At 37.8% G+C, this 16,074-nt stretch overlaps 1 protein-coding gene across 1 annotated transcript in view; it reads right to left on the bottom strand.

Annotated features, from left to right (window-relative positions):
- Window positions 1-16,074, bottom strand: part of LOC145994357 (inter-alpha-trypsin inhibitor heavy chain H4-like) — a 99,860-nt gene that overhangs the window by 28,932 nt on the left and 54,854 nt on the right. The window contains exons 9-12 of the mRNA XM_083130473.1: window positions 15,058-15,242; window positions 10,049-10,240; window positions 4,233-4,634; window positions 3,454-3,592 (exon numbers count right to left, since the gene is read on the bottom strand). Of these exons, the coding sequence (XP_082986599.1) occupies window positions 3,454-3,592; window positions 4,233-4,634; window positions 10,049-10,240; window positions 15,058-15,242 (918 nt within the window). The remainder of the gene's footprint in view (window positions 1-3,453; window positions 3,593-4,232; window positions 4,635-10,048; window positions 10,241-15,057; window positions 15,243-16,074) is intronic.

Here is a 16,074-nt window from a genome sequence, read left to right as displayed (position 1 = left end):
TTCCATTCTTTACACTGGTTAAAACTTAGGTTAATCGCGATGATTACAGGACATAAATTAGAATCGCCTATGCACAGGTCGGATATTGAATCTTGAACGAAAATCACACACGCAGATACTAAAACAAATAAATTAATATTTGAATTAATTCTTGAATCTTTCCTGGCGGCGAATATTGAAGAGGTTTTCTCGGGCAATCAGTTAGGCTGATTGCCAGAGAAAACCTCTTCAAATTAATATTTGTTAGTCAAGTTGGTATTATATGTAGGGAAAATGAATATCATGCAGAATATACACCACTTAGAAAAGGTGAAAAACGTCATACTCTTATAAATGAATACTCTTAATTTCGAGCCGGCCCCTGTGGCGGAGTGGTTAGCACATCGCGCTACGACACCAGGTTCGAATCCTGGCCTGGGCATGGTGAGTGTCCATTCATCAATGTCATCATGTCATCACTCATCCCCATCTTCGCAAATTAGCCAAAAGTGGCACAAAAGCGAAGTAAATTAAAGCACATCAAATCTTATTATTCGATATTTAATTAATTTCAGTTGGTAGGGCGGACGGGAGAGGCAATGTATCTGACTGGGGCACCCGCCACTTGCCCCTCTCTGGCGTCGTCAATGCTTGCAATTAGATCCTTGAAAAATCTTTACCAATTATGTCTTAACTAAAACTACAATAGCACTGATCCTTTTTCCTATCCTTTTTTTTTCTTTCTTTTGTAGCTATATAAATTGTTCAAGATTTCTTACTTGGACCATTACAATTTCCCTTTCTATGTTCAAACGGTGTTAAGGAAGAAAATCTGTCTTGCTCTATGGTTGACTTTATCCATGTTATAATGTGTCTTATTGCATAAAAACAATTTTCAGCTGTAGCCGAAGGCGATATCATGAATACTGTGTGTGCAATGTTCAAAATTTTGTGGAGGTTATTGAATGTCTTGCGTAAGTATCTAAATCCCCGTCAACTGAAAATTAATACCTACCCTGAGTTCGAGTCCCACACCGTGGCAGGACAGTCTAAGGTGTCATGCTTGGGGCTCCAGGTACAGAATGCGCGCAAGTTCGAGTCTCCCGGGCGTAATAACTTTTCTTCTGAGATTTCGACCTGTGTATGGGGCCGGTGGACACCCACCACCGTGAGGAAAGTTAGGAAGCTACGAATGAGTAGCGACTTCACCCCGTAACTGATTGGATGATCTCCCAACAGTCCGTGAGGCTGGCAATCGGTATAGGCCCTGGCCCTCACTGACTGTTGCGCCACGTGTTATTACCCTGGGTGCGATTTGTGATTTTATCAGAGGAGTGATGAACTTAGTTGGTATACTATATTAAGAATCTTGTTAATATTTAGCAATAATTCGGAAGAATACTATTGAATAATAAGTTTCCATTAATTTGAACCTCGCATGCAGATTATTTTTCACCTATGAACTATGCGTGCTTATTATTGGACGTCAATTGTTTAATATGTAATATTTATATCAATACCATAAATTTCATTGAATCCGATTGTAGTCCAGTACGATCTATTGACAAATCAGAAACAAAATGAGAATGAACAGCAACACATAAATTTTGCCAACCTTTAATGAGCAGCGTTGTATCTAAAAAAAAAAAAAAAAGAAGTTGATCAACAACATAATGTGTATTTTAATATATAGCTCTAAAATTGACTGAACTGAAGTGGAATTAGTGTTATGACGTTTTCGGATCTTAAGAAAATGTCTATTGAAGAAATTAATTAAGGAAACGAACAATTCAAGACTATTGTACAATTGAAAATGTCGTAATTTAGGAGAGGTACGCTGTTCTTTGTTTCTACATAGTTTTTAGGATAAATTTAATTTTTTATAAAAAATAAACCATAACAAAATAGCCATACGTGCCTGAAAAGATTGTATGAATTCAACAAAACACAATGATGGTGAAATTGGCGCTGCAGAAATACCAGTTCAAACAGCAAAATGATAGAGACAATTGTCAATATCCATGAAAAACAATGCACACTGATTTTTTTTCATACAGGAATAACACGAATATCATATTAGTAGAACGCGTTCATCAAGTGATTGAAGTGGCAGAGTCTCCCTTCCATGTCTTTTAAGTAAATGAAACGTTAGTTAATTAAACGTTTGTTATATATCGTTTTCGAAAGCACACTCTCTGTGTTAATAGACTACCATTTTCGTGGAAATAATTTGGACCTTTCTGCAGCAAGCACATTATTGTAACCTGAAGGTTTTGCTAGGTGTAGGGAGTGAATGTAGTTCGACGATTACTAAATCTCCACAGCAATTTATCTTCTCATGTACACCTGTGAACACATTTTATGTGAATAGAGAGAAGATATCTGTGACCAGGAGAATGAATCGCAGAAGATTGGCGATGATAAAGAAGAAAGTATTGTAGCGTGGGTCAAATTGCTGTCTAAAGCCAAAAATAACGCTGTCAGATACGTTCAGGGTAGAATAGTGAGATAGATCAGCGATGTCACGTGGATGGTAGATGTGAACGGCAGGAGGCGAATGCTGCATGAAAACCAATGGAAGTGGCCGAATAGAAGGAAAGAAACAAATTCAAACAAAATTGATAAGGGACAAGTGCTACGCGAAACTTCTGTATCAACGTTTTCAGAATTTTATGATGATGATCGATTGATGGATTTCCCAAATTCAGATAGTGTAATTTTCACACCCTCGATTTTGGATCCTGAGACAGGCTGTACTTCAACATCCCCAGATAGACCAAAACAACATCATTCAAGATGGTTAACTTTAGAGGATCAACCATGTAGAAAAGACCTCCTGTAGATTCCAACATGCAATGAACTGAAAATGCTCAATGTCATTATCGAATATTAAATAATGGTTGTTTCATGTTTCAATAAATGTATGTGTAATGAGCATTTCAATTCTTTTGTAAGGACCTTATTATTAAACAAGGTAGTTCTTCTGAAAAGTGACGCTAAGTAACAAACAACTAATATTTTTCACTTCTTTGTCAACAGGAGAGCATCGAAAAAATGTTCAGAATTGCTGAAGCTATGTTCGTATTTACCAGATGTTTCCATGTGATATCTGATACTGTAATTTTGATTTTTCTCCAAGGTAATTTGGTACGATATGTTAATTATTTGAATATTTGAAGTACGTTAGCAAAGCCCTGCAGGTATAGAGTAGCTACTTATGTGCCTTTAGGAATTTTTATATAAGGTCTTCCAGGCAAGAATTTTCATTATTTATATGTAGGATATGTAATGATACGAAAACAGATTAAATTCAAAAGCAGTAACTGTAAGAAAACATATCAATGAATAACATTTGTATATAAATATTCCACCTTCATATCTTGGTTATGGAATTGAATACTATCAAACGTTTCTTTACAATAACTATCCTTCAGCACTGTATGGTGTACGCAGATAAAAGTTCAATGCACTCACTGATTTTATTTTGCATCTGAGAGCTGTCTGGGAAATCTGACGTCGGGGCTTCCTTCACTTCAGTCGGTGTTTCTGAGATTCCATTCGTCTTATCGGGTTTCACCACAACCAGAGACGTAAAAGGCGTCACAAAACCATACTGGGAAAGGAAGAAATTTAAGATCATATTCTCATTCTTGCCATGATGGAACTAAATAGTAGTTAGAAACAAAAAAATTTATATGGTCACGATATACTTGGATATGTGAGTTTCTCAAATATCAAATGAGTTACCTGACCTCCGTGACGGAGTGGATATCACAGCGCGCTAGGACGCCAAAAATCCCGCGTTAGGAAAAGTACGTAAAAATTTCAATCAATCAAGAATTCATCGATTTCTCCATGAGTTTTTCATGTTTAAAATATTGCAAAGAAGGAGAATTAAAACTAATAAAATTTCTGTGTATTTTGACTGGCAAAGTAATTAAAGATTATAGAATTATGGATTGTGAATTATGTTCGAATTCAGATCTAAAGGAAAATATGCCTAAATTTAAGTGTGAAAATTAAAAATATGTATTCTCTACCAAATTCATATTTTCTGTAACAGTTACGAATTATTACTATAAAATGTGCAACCAATATAATTTAAATATATAATTTGTTTTCAGTTGTAGCAGAAATTCTGACATAATTTGCTCATGTGTTATGTTTATAATCTTCTATATTAGATTCTAATAGACACTTAAAAAGAAAATGTAATCCGCATACGTTTGAAAATAAAATAATATTGTGGTTACCTCGAGAGCAGTTTTGATAGCTTTCTGTTTCGGCGAAAGCTGGTCCTCCTCGCCTTCCAGCTCGGCGTAATCGAAGAGGCCTTCCAGGTCCAAGAGGTCCTCCGGTTGGTCCTCCACAGCCTTGTCGAGCAGCTGCCGCACCGTCAGATATGCCCATAGCTTCTCGATGAAGCTCGCCTGCCTCGTCAACCGGGTGGGGCTGGGCGTGGTCACCGGGAGTTGTTGCAGGGGGAAGGGGTCCGCGCTGTGGAGCTGGATCGTCTGTCCCCCCGTCGTCCCCGTCACCTCACCTTGCAGCTGATCCGGCTGCGTCTCGGGGTCCCTCAGCTTCCCCGCCACAACCACCTCCGAGCCCTCGTAGAAGGTGTGGAAGGTGCGCTGCGTCAACGATTGAACATCGATCTGCATTGAGACAAAACGTTGGAACTTCAAAGAGATGTTTCTCATGGGAAAATGCAGGCAGATGAAAATAGTTGCCTTGAGAAAGTTAAGATAGTGGGTAGTTTCAGTGAGTGGTATCTGGCTGCTTGGTACGTTTTTATGACGATTGGTTTCTGCGATAGCATTGCTCATTCTGGGAAGAGATTCGATTGTGTGGAGACGTGCCGAGTGCTTTCTTGTGAAATGCCAAGCAGGAGTCTCCATCTACCCTCGCAAGTGAAATGTTTGAATAATCCGTGGAAGGTCCTAGCTTATCTTCAAAGTGTATTGCTGGTGATAAGATGAAACCCATGTATTGGCGTTCACCAGCTCTCACTGACTGCAATATCACTGGGTTACGGGCAAAGGCGCCCGCAGGATTTTTTCTCAGAAGGTAGAGTAATGAGTCATTTCTTTCCCTCCAGTCATATAAACTATTATTCATTGGCGGAGCGTAACCAACAGTGTAAGCCTAGCTTGTGCTTGTTTTTGGGCTGATATGGTTAGTGATTTATCCACAAACATAGACCACCCCCCCCCCCCCAATTTTTCAGAACACTTCCTCGAATTTTTCACAAAACCCTAATTTTGGCTGTAAATTTAACCTTACACCCCTTAAAAACTAAGTTACACTACAGCAGATTAAAAATTCTGGATAAATCTCTGGGCCTGGTGTTTTCTTTGCTAGGCTGTGTATCTCCTACATTTCAACTGATAATTAGTTCAGTCTTATTCCTATCACAATGAATAATGCAACGATAAATAATATGCAAAGTTAGATAAAATGAGGAATAATGATAATAAAGAAACGAAAACAGAAGGAAAGAGAAAAGTGCAGAATACTTTTAGCAACCGCATAACCAAGTACCAGCTTCGTACCATGAATCACAAAATCGGCGCAATTTATTTTTCGTTTCTGTTACCATGCCTGCTAGAGAAAGGGTGGGCCTACCTACATCCACAGTTTCTTCTTGGCATCAAAATCCTTGCTGAACAGTGGTGTCTTCAACAAGTTCTCCACTCTACCGCACAATCACACCAATTTTCTTCCATAATGCACTTCATTATCACACCAAAGCACAGGGAAGACAGTCCGCTTTTCAATAGATGGAATTCGCAAAAGAAATACCTCAAGACTTTAACAAGCACACAACATGAAGAGGAAAACAAAAACAAACCAGATCCAAAATCGGTCACTGTTCAAAGCAGTGATGTTTCGGACTCTGAGGGGAACATCCCTTTCGGATATAAATAAATTCCCTCTCTTGCCTTAAAATTCCCTATATTTAGTAAAAAAAAAAAAAGAACTACGAAATAAAATATAAAAGAAATGCTCAACTAATTGCATGGACATATCCAGAAATTTCTATCAAAGGAGATGTAAGTGCTTTCTTATGATAGTGTAAATGCAAATGTAGCATCAAAAAGATCACAAACAGGCTTTTCGTACTTTGTGAAGAGTGTTTGAATCACGGACTATGTAATATATAAAATTTGGTTCACATTTGACATGAGATTTGTAAAATAGGTTCAATCTTCAGTTTTCATTAACATTTAATTAAAAAAAGAAAAACTTTTTGCACATTTTAGCTCAATTACTACCAGCTGAGTTCAAACATAAACGGAAAACAGAGATCTTAATATTTCTGATGTTTATGCTCTCCTATTAGCAAAAAACAGAAACAAGAGTTTAGCACATTAATGTGTATCTAGTTTTCCCGTATCCCGCTCATTTTTAGGTTTCTCATTTTTCCTCTTCCTGTTACCTTTGGCTTCAGAATTCCCTGTTCCTGGAAAAAACCTCCTTGAAACACCAGCTGATCAAATTTCCTTTGCAGCCAACCATTCATACCCGACAACGCTGGAGCCCCTCCTCTTGCAGGACCTGTGTCTGCGCACTGACAGTGAAATTGCGTCTACCCCTACTTAACAATTGCGCACTGACAGTGAAAAATAGTATAACATTATGTAATGTCCTGGTCAGGATAATGCTTACATATGCATGCGTCGTGTGGCAACGTAATGCACCATCTTACCAGAAATCATTACAAAACATGCAGAACAAAGCAACAAGAACAATATCTGGAGCAGACAGATATGTCCTCAACGACCAAATTAGAGATATGTTCGACCTTGAAACTAAAGGGAAAAACTCATATTCTGGACAAAACAACCGCATCATCGGAATCCTACGATTCACAACATCGGCTGGTAGCGTCGTTTCCTTGTAATCAAGGCGTCCCGGGTTCGATACCCGGTGGAGGCACATAGTGGTTCTGATCCCACTTTAAACTGTAGGTCCAGTCCTAATTAGCCTTCCTATGCATAAAGTGGACTCAAAACTCCAGATCAATCAACCGAATACATACAGCAAAACATGCACGAAAAGTCACGTAGCGTCGCCATTGGTCATCATATCAGAACAGAGCCCATATACGGTGAAATATATGTGTATAATTAACAATATATTAGATATTGATAAGGTCTAGATACCTAGACATGTATAAGTAAACTCAACTTCATATATATAATGTCAATTGTCCAGTTTACACGACAATTTTGAGAAAGGAAAATCGCCATAAGACAATGAAACCACAAAAGAGGACATGAAAAAGGGCACAAAAACAAAATACGAAGGGAGAGCAACAAATCTTGCGGACACTTGCAAAAATGCAAAAGTGCCAAGGTCACGGATCGCATCGGATCAGATCAGGGTTGTGGTTTGGCCCTCCTCATCACTCATACTATAAAGTACCGATATTTTATGTGCGTCCGTCGATATTCTCTTCTTGTGCCTTGGTTTGTGATATTTACATCTTTAAATTTTGAAATGAGGAAACAAAGAAAAATATTTGTAGTTATCACCTCTGATTTTAAAAAGAAGTTTAGCACATTTAAGAATATTTCCGTTTTATGTTAGTGTCTGAAGAACATATCTAAAAACGTACTAGCACCACTACTTTGAGAAGCAGCAAATTCCAGCAGAGTGCTACCAAAATATACCTCTGCCAAATTTCTCCTTCGCATATTCTGACTTTGTTGTCTATAAGAAGAAAAACAAAGCTTTGGGGCCCTAGCCTACAACCCTCATAGCCTACACCTTGCTACGTGTCTACCTCTGATCCATGTTTTACGTGCCGAAGAGTACTGTCTCTGAAATTTTTGAAATTTGCAGCTGTTATTCCACAAGTGCAAAAAACAATCATCTGAAGGAGAAATAGTGTGCAATTAGAGATTTTCACCGCAGCCGCAAATTGTTTGAAAATTTCCCAATCTGGTCTGGAAATGGAGCATTTCTTCAGTCCTGAACGTCAGGATTATTTTCTTCCCAATCCCGTCTCGATTAAACATCTTTCAGTCCCGCACACCATACTTACGGCAGTCAACATGATTCTAATAACTTTTGTGAAAACTTTCTCTTGTTACTTCGTTGAACATGACAGTTAATTACTGTAACTGAGAGCCTATAAATAGCAGAAATCAAATTATTTGTAATAAAATACCACTACAATTTCACAATTCGAATTACATTAGATTTTTCCAGATATCTGGGGGGGGGATAAGTTCCCCCGGTGGGTGCCCTTGGTCACGGGTTCTTTCTATAGCATTCCAACAATGAAGAATATACTAACTTCGACATTTTAGTCACTCGAAGGAACATATTGATTTTTTATATGTAAGTACGTTGTATTCACCCAAAATGCTACTCAACAGCTCCAAGTACATAACGCTTTAACCGCATGTTTCTTGAAACAAAGAGAATAATTAACCACTTTGTTTTCAGTGATGCACTTGTTCTATGGGTACACAGAAGATACTTGTCGGGCAATTATACACTAATCGGAAATATTGGAGACTTGAAAACCATAACAGTGGCGATACTCTGGAACACAGTGACACAGGAACTCTCTGAACGCTGAAACTGTGGAATCGTCCGTACGACTTCCCCGAATTTCAGAATTTTCGTTAAGTGTTCCCACACGCTACAAGTTTTAGTATAGGGTCATTCCATGTCAAGTGACCTAAAATTCAGATATGGTCCCTGCTCGACCATCTTTAATTTTGATGAAACTTCTATAGCTTGTGAACATGTATTTCACATGGAGACCTCCCAAGGTTCAAGGTACTTTGGTTGAGGCGCCAGGGCTGCTTTTGTAAAGGTCACTTTTCATATGAATTTGCACCATACTTTAGCAAGCTGTCACTACTGAATAAATTGCTTTGAGAGGCTGGCATTTCTCCAGTTCATGGAGCATGGGCATGTCGTAAAGCTGCTTAAATAGTGTCCTGCCTGCTCAAATATTTATTGAGTTATCCATTCTTAAACTTTTCCATCCGAAATTTAGTTCATAAATTTGAACCCATTTTCAGAAGCTTATATCTCAAAACTGACACTTCTAATCAGAGAGAGCACATCAAAATTGTCTAGAAACCCTATGTTTCATTTTGGTATCTACTGTAGCTGCCATATTGGATTCAAAATGGTGGAATTCATATTTTTAAATCGCTTGTTTCTCGTCTATTTATCAACAGATTTCAATTTTCTTTTTTAAAATTTGGATGCTCTAAATAAGACCTTCAATTCTTGTTCTTATCATTCTTTTCGCTGAAATCAACAATACTGCTTGAAATTTGGAAAATTAAAATTGTGTAGAAAATGTATTGTAATAATACTACAATTATTGCTTTATGGGTGGGAGAATTCACCTGTAATACAGGGTTATATGGCATATTTGATAACGTAATCATATTTGTCCGAATTTACGCCGGGGGAAGCCATTTATGGTGTCGCAAGGAAGTGGCGCGTTATTTTAGGTTGATGTTGAGGAAATGTGAGGGGTGTTACGAATATTGGGAAGGATGGATAAACCACTGGTTTGTTGCATACAAAAATGCAATTCAGCACTCATTGATTATTTGTGAATATTGATAATATATGAAAGACAGGTATCATCTCTTCAAAATATAACGGCGCAATCCCAGGGCTAATGGATATGTCGACACAAATGAAAATGTTGGATTAGGACATATACGATATGCCAGGGTCGCCCAAAATACGGTCCGAAGTGTCATATTGAGCCCGCCGTTGCTTAGGCTATGGCTCTGGGATTACGCCGTTATATTTTGAAGAGATGATACCTTTCATATATTATCAATATTCACAAATAATCAATGAGTGCTGAATTGCCTTTTTGTATGCAACAAACCAGTGGTTTATTCGCCCTACACAATATTCAATAACACCTCCTCACATATCCTCAACACGTACCTAAAATTGTTCAATGGTAATTATTTGCTCTATATTTACCCTTACACCCCTAAATATGATTTTGCATCTGTAAATATGACCTTGCATCCCTAAATATAACCTTCCACCTCCCGTCCAACGAACTCACCTTCGCTTCCACGTAAGAGAAAGAGACGTTGGAGAGAAGAGGAGATGCCACCTCATTGAAGAAACCGAGCAGCTGCATGGGGGCGTCTGCTGCTTCGAAGATCTTTCTGGCAAAGCCGAAATTCTGCAGGGACAACTTCTTCAGAAATTTAAAATTGGCTCCTTCCCCAAATGCCAAACTAAAGACTGGGATCTGTGAATACAGAAATGATAATTATCGAATAACCTTGTCACAGTGAATTAAAACCAAAACAAATCATAAAGCTAACGAATGAACAAGATAATTTTGAAACAATAAACATATTTAGTATAATCTCTAAAGAAACTCTTATATTACAGCATTAACGTTATAATGTAAAATTGGCTTACATTATTACATATCAATCCTTGTAAAACTTATTATTTATCTTCCGTTTTGATTATTTGATTAATTTTGAGGCACTGATCTATACAGAATAATATTTTTTGTCCTATTTTTGATTCATATATGACGTATAGATCCCAAAGAGTAAATTTTCATTAATTCACAAACCATTGGTTGGGAGCATTAAACTTTAGTCTCCAACAGTTTGCTTGTGAATTTACTCCCAATCGTAACCATCTAATTGTAAGCATTGGATTTATCGGTTGTTTGTCGCCGTCACCTTGAAAAGTGGTATGATGCAATTGGGAACATGTGTCTGACGACACACAAAGCGGCCTAATTTATACCCAAATATTTAATAAACGGTTTTGCTCATCCCGAAATATATAGACTTCGTGTTTTATAAAATAAATAAAATAAGGTCTCATTCATTAGGTTTATTCGGCTTCTTAGTCTTTCTGATGAAATATCAAAGATCATGATGAGAAAAACGATGAGAGGTCGCTTGTAAGATGCAGAACCTAATTTTGACAGGGCACCTGAGACGGTAATTATGCGTCCATAAACAGTCCATAAATACAGTAATATTTTCTGAAGAAAGTAAATGGGAAACAAGCATATGAACCAAATATTAATAATAAGAACAATAAAGGAACGAAAAAAATAATAAGTAAGGAAAAAGAAAAACAGCTTGTATAAAAAAAAGTTACATAAGACTCTTGCAATAGACGATAGCATATCCTTGTGCGATCTGTTCTGCTCGGTGCCACAAGGCAAATTAACCCTAAAGTATGTTTTTAACATGGCCCTATTTATGATATGCACTACAATTACATCCACGTCCAAAAGCATTATTATTAACACTAGTGCCTGAGGTCTGATAACATACTTCATTGGTCGCGCTTAACCTATGCATATGGGAACTTTCATATCTTTCATTTTTATTTAGAGCCATAACAAAATTGTGTTCCAATGGTAACATTTCTTGTTCCGAGTAATTCAGAAATATTCTTCAGTTCTGACATAAAAATAAGTAAGTCTCTTTCGTTGCATATCCTGCACAATCTAATTTACTATTATCACCTATTCGTCCCGGATAATTTTGAGTGTATTTCTAGAATAATTATACTGGATGCGAATGAGTAAAAACGATGGAAAGGGATTTCAAAGACCATTAATAATAAGGGTAAGAGATGTTGTTGGAGCTTAGGTTTGCTATACTGACATTTAAGAGCGAACCATGAGGCGTGAGCTGCTATACTCCATCTACTGTAAGAACGAACTTAATCTAATCAAACCACCTGAATTCTGAGAAATAGTTTCTTTCTTATAGGTGTGTTAGATCTGGTGTTATTTTGTCCATGAGTATATTGGTCGTACGTATACAGCTTCGATATAAGACTTAAATACATTAGTTGCATTGAGTGATTTGACTTTATCACATGCAATATATACCCACGCGCAAAATTCCTGCTCAGCTGCCATTGGAACAACCAATAGGATTTCTCTGAAGGTACTGCTATATAATTATATTGACTTCGTTCTTACGGCGAACAGACAATAATGTCTCACGCCATAGGCGTATTTGAGGGGGGGGGGTCAACGGGTCCAACCCCTCCCTTTTAGTTGAGTAAGATTACCATGATTACCTGTCTTATCCACTTGTTCATAAAAATTTCTTCGGACATATTTCATTCTCCTAAATTGGAGACGAATAGGACGCGATACAGATGGAAAGGATATTACGTTACATACCAGATGGGACTGCAGACCAAATGTCTGCAATTTCCTGAAAGTTTCGGAATTTCTGCGATAAGAAACTGCATTGGAGCTGTCAAATCAGTTATATTTTTTTCCTCAAGTCTTCTTAAAGAAATTTGTTTTTTGAAAACGCAGTGCAAGAAAACCAGAGACACAACGTAACATTCTCAAGTTGTTTGACACAAGATGGACAGAAAAGTATCAATACTAAGTACCGTGAGGTGGCATTGTATTCACTAATTGTAGTAACTTTACTGATTTTACAATTTACTAGTAATAATAATACGTGGCTTGACAGCCATGGAAGGGCCTTAGCCTATCTCCCGACTGCCAGTCTCCTTACCCAGAAACCTACCTAGAGGTGTGGAGTTCTTCAACCGGTAATGCGGTGACGTGGGGTCAGCATGTCGAACCCTCAGCTGTTATAGGAGATATCCGAGACCGGATTACGATGCTCACTCGTAGCCCCTAATTCCTCACAATGGTGGCTTGCCACCGGTCCTATACAAAGGCCGATAACGCAGAGACTGAACCCAAGGCGGACTCGAACCCATGCCGTCCCGCAGTCGGAGTTCATAGCACAGCGCCTTAGACCGCAGGGCCACGAAGGAGGACACAAATTACTAGTAGAAGAGAAATATTTCAGCAGGCTCTTCAGTTTCTTCACTGTGTAACGTGTGGGGAGTTTGAAATATCTCCACTTGATCTAACCAAATTGTTTTCATGCAGTGCAAGATTATGTTGGGCACCTCAAAAGGTGGACTGTTCAGTACTGTGAACATGTCAGTATTCCAATAGAGATATATTAAAAGGAACTAAGAGAGAGAGAGAGTTCTGAGAACTTTAATGAAATATATTCCAAAGCAGAGAAACTACTTAGAGACCATGATGAAGAAATGAAGAGACTTAGAAAACCCAACCGTCAAATCTGAGGGAACAATGCACCAGCTAAGAGAACCAAAGAATATTACAAGGTTGTCAATTTTTTACCATTTTGTAGTAGAACTGAACTCACGTTTCTCTGAACACAGTCAAAACATTGCTAAATTGCAATAACTTATTCCAAGAATGTGAAATGGCTATCCCTCATTCATTGGAACAGTGTGTCAAAATGTCGGATGACCTGGTTGATAGATTGGATTTTGATAACCTGATCATACCTAAGCCTGCTATATGTTCCGGAATATTCGGAACAATCACAGAATGATATCATTCCCCTGGTGTCCCAAATAGTTTCTTTCGGATGCACAAATGTCCTGTAATCGGGTGGGAAAGACAAAATGGTTAAGACTATATTTCCTGAACTTTATATTTAAATACGTAATATTAAAATGCTCATTTTACTAAACAATCTAACTGTATGTACATTGAACCGCCCCCTCTCAATAATAAAAGAGTTATCGAGTTAGAAGAAGATACTGCAAAGATATTTGACTTCACGATAGGGTCTCCATCTGTTAGCAGCACTGAATTTCAGTTTCAAATCTCTTGCATTGCATAGTAAGGTGTTTACTGTAAACAGTCAGTGCTTGGGTGTCCGCACTGTTCAGTCCGCAGTTTTCAAATAAAGTTTCGACATTGTGAAATAGCAGCTTATTTTATTTAGTTCATTATGGCACATAAAACGAATTGCAACATTAATGATATACTTTCGAAGTGGATTTCTGTCGTTTCTTTCTGTTATTTTTAAGAAGTGTAATGAATATAATAATGGATATGTACATAAACCCATCTTTGTCGGATCCAGCAACCCTCCAGGCTCCCCAACAAGCTTCTGATCAGCAATGTTCCGGATTTTCATTTCTGAAATATAGGAACGCTAATCACACCAAAAGTTGAATCCCCCTTTATGCGAAATATATATACGCCCACGTCTCACGCCAATGAGTTTTCTAGTTTCTAGTTGTCTTGTAAGACTCATATTTAATAATATATATTGATACTAAACGCACGCACATGAAATTAGGCTCGTGGCAGAAGTTTGCGCTGTTCCCACGTCGGAGCAGAACCATGTGTGTTCGGAGGTTTAAGGGAGTGAAATACCTCGTTGTAGGGTTGTAGAGTTTGTCTTTGTAATCCATGTGATACAAACTGACAGTATTTGCTCGAAAAGTCAGGAGTGACACAAAAGTGCCCGGAGAGAGGTCGGTCCGATGCTCGAACTATTCAACGCAGCCCGGTTAATGTTGCCACACAGTGTGCAGGAACCAGTGACTTTTGTCCCGCTCTCGCTCTGCTTTTCCCATATGTGGCACCAACGCAATTCTGCTCAGCCGCCTATTTTCATGGCCGTGCGTTTAATAATAAACTACACGCGCATGGACGTTCTTTCTGATTGTTCTTTCTTCAATTTTATCATTGCACCCTCATCTTTGCGTTAGCTAAAAGTGGCAGAAAAGCGAAGTTAAACAAACAAAATCAAAACATCAATCAAGTACGAAGTACTGCTCACTCAAAATAATATTTCGCACACAATTTTTTGAAATTTAGATCTAACCAATATATGTGCAAGTCGCTACGTATCGTTTGGTTGGATGGGTTTGCGTCAAGTTTGTGCAATTTATTTTCCATTTTGAAACCTTTAATCTGTTATAAAATTTCACACTATATATACATAGACATGTAAAATCCAGAATAAAAAGAATTATACTTCAATATTATGAAAAAATGAATCAGTTGCAGAACTGAGTTGTAAAGAACTTTCCTAAAAAACACACGATTTTAAATTATTGGTAATAATAAGAAATTGATTAGTATTGAAAAATAATTTTCCTTATACCAGAAACATTTTATTACTTCCAACTAATCCCTAACTAACTAGAAATTCATTCAACAGATTTGAACTTTCTATCCTGAAAATATTAACAAGAAAATAAATTACTGACCTTATTTTCGGTATTATGCGTACGTACGGAGGAATGTATTTTACTGGGTTTCACCTCTCCCACAGTGGGTAGTCCATCAGTAAGAAAGATAACCATTGGCTCAGGCAGGTCACGTGGGTCTGTGGTATTGCTTCGCCTAGACGCTATATCTAATGCCTTCCTCAGAGCCCCGTGAATATTTGTAGCTAGGAATTAAATACAAAAATAATTATGTATAAAACAGAAAATTTACATTTTAAAAATTTTGTTTCGTTAGTGAAATTACTTTTGTGAAATTACAACATTTACAACTTAAAATCGCAAATAGTTTCCCGGTATATTAATGTAATTTCTAAATACGTAATTGGAAATGTTCTTAATACGAGATATCGCTCTCTCCTCTAATTGTATACAATAAAAGCTTTATGCGTCATTTGGACTTTAAGAGTCATGGCAAAGAACGGGGAAGGTCATATTGACAGTGCCCTGGAATCAGGGAGGCGCAGTAGCATTTAGGCACGGCATCGCCCCAAAAATGGGAGACTGCGAAAGAACAGTGCCTGTCCAAAACGTCTGACGTTGAGATAAGATGAATGGTTATTGGCTACATGCAGCTATGAAATATTACCCCTTCCGACATCCGTGGCGAACTGGTTAGGACAGCATGCTATTGGGTTCGAATCCTGGCCTGGGCATGAGTGTTCTCTGTGATTGTCCCTTCATCAATTTCATCTTCACTCATTCTCAGCTTCGCGATTTGCCAAAAGTGGCAGAAATGCGAAGTAAAATAAACCAAATCAATCGATCAATCAATCGAGACTTGCTAAAATGATATCCGCCTCATAATCAATAAACGGAAAAATGTGTAAGTCTGCAGAGTGGATGTGTAGAAACGTGTAAAGCTTGTGACACGCGTCAACGGGATAGAACTTAGGTCAATTAGGTCTAAAAATACGTTTATCAGATTGGCACCTGTTAATAAAAATTACTGAACATTAAATAATACTGGCTGAATGACGACCCTTGAAATTATTCGTC

The sequence above is a fragment of the Lepisma saccharinum genome, chromosome 10, assembly GCF_977018435.1.
Source record: "Lepisma saccharinum chromosome 10, izLepSacc3.1, whole genome shotgun sequence".
In the NCBI taxonomy this organism is placed as follows: domain Eukaryota; kingdom Metazoa; phylum Arthropoda; class Insecta; order Zygentoma; family Lepismatidae; genus Lepisma; species Lepisma saccharinum.
This window is presented reverse-complemented; position numbering and strand designations above follow the sequence as displayed.